A 6,498-nucleotide genomic window follows, 5' to 3' on the forward strand; every position below is an offset into this window, starting at 1 on the left:
GTGGGGGCTGGGAGGTGGGGGAGGGGCCCAGGACCAGCTTCCTGATTTATGCCCAGCCGGCTCTGCTGGGACCACACTGGCCCCTTCCCTGCCTCCCTCCTCTGGACCACATCCTTGGTGTCTCCCAGCTGAGAGGGCTCTAGAGGGGGAATGGCTGTCCCGTGCTTGTTTAAGACTCTCCTTGACTCTCCCTAGACCCTGAAGTCCCGCAGAGCTGTCCCTTTGTTCAGCCTCCAGTGGAAATGCAGACCCTCACCCCCCCGCCAGCCCCGCTCTCCATGTTTCCGTCCACTGAGGGGACTTGGCAGTGACTCCTGCAGGTTGGTTTCCTTAGCTAGGGTGGGAAACATCTTTGGAACTGGAGGGAGGGGAAGGACTCAGTATTTCGTGTCTGAAAGTATTTTGTTATTGTGGACCAGGAGCACTGGGGTGGCACCTGGTCACCCCACCCCGCTCATCTGGCCAGAAATAAATATTAAACAAAAGAAGCCATTTATCCACATTCTAAGGGGAGGGGTGACAGGTAGCCTCAGGAAAGGCACTGGACTGGGGGGCATGACTGGCCCCACCACTCACTAACTGGGTGATCTTGGATCAGTCACCTTTCTCCTCAAGGCCTCAGTTTCCTCACGGGTAAACAGTGGCAGATCAGGTGGTGGTGGTGGGTCAGGCTACTCCCGGCTCTAGTGCTGCAGCCGTGGGAGATCCCGGGTGTCCTCACTGGTGCACAAAGATGGGCAGGACCGATGGTTGCCTCCTGCCCCTTCGCAGCCTGGACCCCCTTTCCGATATCTGGCCGTTCCAGTCAGTCTGACGACTGTGCTGGTGAGGTATCCCCAGCTCTGCATCAAACCTAAGCCCCACCTCGGCTGACACCCCTGCCCTTGCCCTACCCCCACTTATGGATGTGAGAGCAGCTGTGGGGGAGGTGGGTAACAGTCCCCCAAATCCTCCAGCCAATCTGCCCCCAGCTTTATCCTCCACCAATCTGGGATTATCCCATCGGGACTCAATCTCCTCAGGAGTGTGTGTGTGTGTGTGTGTGTGTGTGTGTGTGTGTGTGTACGCGTGTGAGAGAGAGAGAGGTGCAGGGGTGGGGGTTGGCCACTCAGGCCCCTTAGTCTTGCACCCTCCTCCTCTCTGCACCCCAGCACCCCACACACACAGAAGAGGAAGAATCTGAATCAGAGAGCTCCCACAGCATCAGGGAACTCTTTCCTTGACACTAACCCCTTCCCAAAAGCCCCTGGGGATTTGCTGTTCTAGTTGGGGGGAGGACCCAAGATGGATGCCATTCCCTTGCTGCACAGGCTCCCGGGCACAAAAATAGCACCTCAATAAATACCAGCTGATACGGATTCGCACAAAGACACACGCAAGCACACAGGCCACAGCACAGAGCACACTGAATGGAAGGCGCCCTTCACTCCGTCACAGGCAGCCCTCCTTGGTGGCCCCCAGTGCCCCAGGCCCGGCTTCTCCTTCTTGGCCTGGCACTTCCTGTGGGGAGCTCGGCCTTTGTTAGCTCAGCCCTGGCACACCTGCCCCCTCCCCTGAGTCCAGCTGGGCCTGTTTACCTGGCAACCCGGCGTCAGCGCCACCCTTCCCTAGCCACCGCCAGCCAGGTGGTAAGCCCTCCCGAGGGCCTCCCAAAGAAGAAGAAGCTATTTATACTCCAAGAGTATCGCTCATTGCCCCCACCAGCTTGGTCACTCATAAGGCCCCCATCCTCGTCACCAATAGCCAAGACCCCACTTCCAGGAAGAGCTCATTATTTCCAGCAAATCTAATTCTCTTGAGGGTACAGGCCTGCTGCCCTGCCACCCCAGGCCCCACAGCCCCTTCCTCAGGTGTCCAGGACCACACGCGGGTCCTCCCAACGGGGCCAGGGTCCACTGGCCCCACAACAAGCCAACAGTGAGGGCCGATTTCTCCAGAACCATGTCTCCAGAGAGGGGGTTTGGGCCCTAGCAAAGGGGGCAGGGCAGGCGAGGCAGAGAGGCCTCCAGGAGGCCACGCCCTGCTGGCAGCAGGAACCCGGGGGCTTGTGGCAGAGCCCCTCCTGGGAACACTCAGGGGACAGAAAAGGAAACGGGACTTGACAAGCCACAGGCCCAGCCTCCATTCTTCCTCTCTGCAGCCCAAGCAACTCCCCAATATGGTGGCCCCTTCCAGATTCTGGGGTGACAAAGATGAGGAGAAAGAAGAGAGAGGTAAATGCTCCCAGTGAAAAAGAGCCTGTACTGATGGGGCGCGGGCGGGGCGAGGCGGGGGTGGCGCCCAGCTAGCTCAGTCAGTGCAGGTCGAAACTCTTGATTTCGGGGCTATAAGTTCGAGCCCCGCGTTGGGTGTAGAGATTACTTAAAAAAATAAAATATCTTAAAAACAGAGCGTGTATTAAGAGGCGGTAGAGATTAGACAGCAGGAAGGACTTCTCACAGAGGCGGCACACTATACGCACGTGCACGCGCGCACACACACACCCATAAACACTGAATGACTTTCTGAGGGAACAACAGCTCCAGGAAGGCAGGTGGCAGAGAAAAGACCTGGGGGATACAGAGGGGCAGGCAAAGCCTGCTCACAGACATCTGCTCCCCTACTGGCCTGGTCTGCCCCCCCACACCCCCAGCACATGGGGGGGGCAATGGAGGATGGAATCCCCCATTTCCTGTTAGATAAGGCTCTGGCAGGACAATCTGGCTTCTGTCCCCTGAGGCCAGAGCCAGAACGGAGGGCTTCATGTCACCTGAGAGCTCACTCATGGGCAGGGCTAGACAATCATTAACCAGGCACCCTTCACCCTGGGCCTATTTTTTCAGGAAGGGGAGGCAGCCCTGGACAGCTGGAACCCTGTCTGAGCATATAGGCAGCTGGGGGAGGGGGGCTGACCCATGACAGGTGCCCCAGCTGGCACAGAAGGCCTGGGGGCTCCTGCCCACCCTGCCCAGGCCATCTCTGTCACCAAGTATGCACCCCAGGCTCCCTTCCTCTCTCTGCCTTCTCCCTTCGCCCCTTCTGGTTCCTGTGGTGGAGGGGGGGGGCTCTGAGAGCAAGACAACAGAAGAAGATGAGACACAGTGACAGAGATGAAAACTACTGATTTGTCAGCGGTCTCCACAGAGAAGAGGAAAGGAAGGAAAGTTGAGAGGTGACCTGATGGAAACCAGGCTTCCCAGGGATGCATGTGCCTGCACCCACACACCCAGGCTGGTGGATGCACACGTGCACACGCACGCTCACACAGGCTCCCTGGATCCCAAGCCTTCTCACACACTCGCACAGATCCTCACTTCTACGGGCAACGGCTGTTCTGGCTGCCTGGTCTCCAGCTGGGACAAGGCAGCGGGCTGAAAGCCGGGCTGGCTTCGAGATTGGCTCTCCTATGCATTCAAGGCTGGGGGGTCACAGAGGGGGTGGGGCACAGACCTCGTGAAGGTTTGAAGTTGGGAGTGGTCGAAGCAGCTCTAATTTCCCTGGATGCCCTCACCCTCCTCTCCCATCTGTGTCGTGTGTTTCCCTCCCAGGAAGATGGAGAATCAACCTTTTTCTCCATTTCCCACGTGGGGGAAGGGGTGGAGGCTGTGACACGTGTGTCTCCAGCGCCCAGGCTGTGCGCAGGGGTGAGGGGAGGGATGGGGTTCATTTTCAGGACTGCATCCTGGGGCTCCCAGGGCGGAAGTCAGCAGAAGCAGACAGCAGAATGGAGGGCACATCCTTTCCCCTCAGGGCGTGACTGGGGGCAGCCTGACACTCTCCAGCCCTGCCAGCCCAGGCCTCGGGGCCATCTGCAAGCCTGTCTCAGAAGAAGAGAAAAAGGGCTCTGACCTCACAGGAGAGGGGCAATGGGGGGAGGGCAGGCACCCCGCCACCCTGGGCACGCTTTGGGCACCCTCAGCGATGAGGTCTGCCCCCGCTGGCCCCCCAGCCCGGGGCCCACCTGCACCCTACTCCACTCTGATGCCCGGGGCTCTTCCTAGGAGACATGGGTGAGTCTGTCAGAGTTCGGAAGCCAGCACAGACAGAGGTGGACGTCCACCAGGCCCCAGCTGTCCTGTCACAGCCAGACATCACCCCTGCAGAGCCACAAAAGAGTGCCTGGGTGCCTCCTGCTCGTTTTTGTCCGAAGTCTGAACCCACGCCTCCCAACCAGCTAAGTTCTCTAAGTGTTGCCCCATGAGCAGCTTGGAAAATGGGGAAGGGGCTGCATCTGCTCCTGACCAAGGTCGCATTTGTTCTGCTCATTGCTGTCTTTCTTCTCTCCGGGTAAAAGAAATAGAAGAAATGCGGGCATCTTCAGCAAGAAAGAGGGGTGTTAGAAGGAGAGGGGTGCTTCCTGGCGAGGAGAGGAGGAGGTGGAAAATAGGCTCCACGTCTCAGGAAGGTGGTGAGCTCCCTGCCCCTTCTAGGGCCCTTCTCAGCCCCCTGGCCCTGCAGATGCGGGACTCACCCCTGGAAGCGTCTTCTGTTCGTGCAGGGCGCTCTGGGCCTTCAGGGCTGAATCGCGGGCACAGTAGGTCAGGAAGGCACATCCTGAGGAGGGGCAGGGGCAAAGAGACCCGGCGGGGGTGAGTCCAAGGTCTCCCCTCCCTTAAAGTCTCCCCCACCATGAGACTAATGACTGGGAGGCTTGTCTCTTCTTTCCACCCTCTGCCTGCTGGAGTGGGGAGGTGCATGAGGGCCTGGACATTCTGCCCCAGCGAGTCCCGGGGCAGAGACCCAGAGACTGGGAGGTTTATAGGTGGTGATGGTGGGTGAGGGGACTGTTGGGAGAGGGGGCTTTGTGTGTGTGGGGGGGTAGAAAGGGCATGTGGTGGCCAGACAAGTGTGTGCAGTGTGCTCCTCTCTTCCTTAAGGCCGGCCTCTCTTCCCCTTCTCCTTCGCCTCCACCTCTCTCCATCTTGGGCCCCATCACCCCTCTCCTCTCCATTCTCCCAATTCCTCATCTCTCTCCAACTCTGAGGGAGGCAGGTGGAGGGAGGAGAGTGGGATGGAGGAGAAGGAAAGGGGAGAGTAGGAGGGGGAGACAGTGGGCTCCCACCCCCTTCCCCATCCCCACCCCCAGTGCCTGGGGCTCTCTGAGTCCTGACCGGGGCCTGACCCTGTTTAGGGAGAGTGCACAGCCCTGGGCAGGCCCGAGGAGTGCCTCTTGGCCCAGCTCTCCTAACTTCCCGCCCCCATACTTCCCAGATCTGTACCAGTCTCTGTCCTCCATACCCTGCTTCTCAGGTCCCTCTCTTGGGTCCTGGAGTGGCCCTGCCCCATCCATGCCCACTCTTGCCAGGTTGACCCCCACCCTAATAATGTCTGAGGTCACTAACATTCTCAGGCGTGTGCACACACACACACACACACACACACACACACACCTGCTGGGTTCCCTATCTCCCAAACCAGATCTCTTGGTCCTCCATCCTTATTTGAGTTCATCCACGACATCATCCCCTTCGCCTCCAGCATCCACATCTCTGCATCCCCCTCCATAGCTCTTCCCCCAAAGATGCCCTCCTCAGGCCTGCATCTGAGTCCCCTGCTAACCTGGCCGGTCCCTTCCAGCTCCTCCATGCACTCCTTAGCACCTGAACTCTTTCCTTCCACATTGGTCCTTTCCAGCCACTTAGGCCCTCCAGGTTGGCTTCCCCTCCTCCCAGCCTCCCCTCCCAGCCCTGACACCTCTCCAGCCTGGCCTGACCCCTCACCCTTGTGCAGCCCGGTGTACTTGTCCTTGATGACAGTCAGCTCGAAGATCCGACCAAACTGTTCGAAGATGGGCTTCAGGTCCTTTTCCTCCAGATGCCTCGGGATCTGCCCCACAAACAGCTTGATGGCATCCGGCTCCTTCATTGGGGCGGCCCAGAAGAAGGGGCCGAGGGGAGCAGGGAGAGGCCCAAAGGCCAAGGGGAGCTGCCCAGCAAGGAGGCAAGTGGTGGGGGCCGGGGCCCAGCCGGAGCTGGCTTTCCCGTCGGCCCCCAACCCCAGTGCTGAGCAGAGGGGCAGCTCTTCACACAAAGGAGGCCCAGGGCGTTGAGGGCTAGGGGTCAGGGGCCTAGGCAGACTCTGTCATGCCACCAGGGGGCATAGCCCAAACAAATGATCTCCCTCCCAGAGATCTGGCAAATATCCCAGGATGGGGGTCAGTGTGCTCAAGACCTGGAGGGTCAGGGTGGTATCAGGGGCGCCTGGAAGTGGGGGTGAAGAGCTGGAGTGGGGGAAAGGGCCTGAGGAGGGTGATGGAGAAGGAGGCCTAGGGGTTAGGGGCCTGGTAGGTTGCCAGCGGCGTCAGGGGTGGGGGCACTCCTGATGTGGGGCAGGTTGGAGCTCTCGTTGGCTTTCCCGGGAGGACACCTCCCCTGTGGCTGATCCTTCTGCTGGGTCCGAAGATCCCTGATGCCAGATGCTTGATCTCTGATGGCGGCAGGGCTCCGGGGGTCCCTTTTGCCCTGCCGCCCCCCTGCAGCTCCTCCCCTCAGCCCCCCTCCCACCCCCACCCTGGTCCCC

At 59.7% G+C, this 6,498-nt stretch overlaps 1 protein-coding gene across 4 annotated transcripts in view; it reads right to left on the minus strand.

Annotated features, from left to right (window-relative positions):
- The window catches only part of CELF3 (CUGBP Elav-like family member 3), a 13,706-nt gene extending 7,254 nt beyond the window's left edge, over nucleotides 1-6,452 (minus strand). For 3 of the 4 annotated variants that reach the window (XM_077772546.1, XM_077772547.1, XM_077772545.1), the window contains exons 1-2: nucleotides 5,700-6,452; nucleotides 4,451-4,533 (exon numbers count right to left, since the gene is read on the minus strand). In XM_077772546.1, coding sequence (XP_077628672.1) covers nucleotides 4,451-4,533; nucleotides 5,700-5,844 — 228 coding nt within the window. In that variant the 5' untranslated portion in view covers nucleotides 5,845-6,452. Of the gene's footprint in view, nucleotides 1-602; nucleotides 640-4,450; nucleotides 4,534-5,699 lie in introns of those variants that run through there. The other variant, XM_077772548.1, reaches the window with a different exon arrangement.
- Between the last annotated feature and the right edge of the window lie 46 nt (nucleotides 6,453-6,498).

This window comes from Crocuta crocuta, unplaced genomic scaffold (assembly GCF_008692635.1).
Source record: "Crocuta crocuta isolate KB4526 unplaced genomic scaffold, BGI_CrCroc_1.0 scaffold415, whole genome shotgun sequence".
NCBI lineage: Eukaryota > Metazoa > Chordata > Mammalia > Carnivora > Hyaenidae > Crocuta > Crocuta crocuta.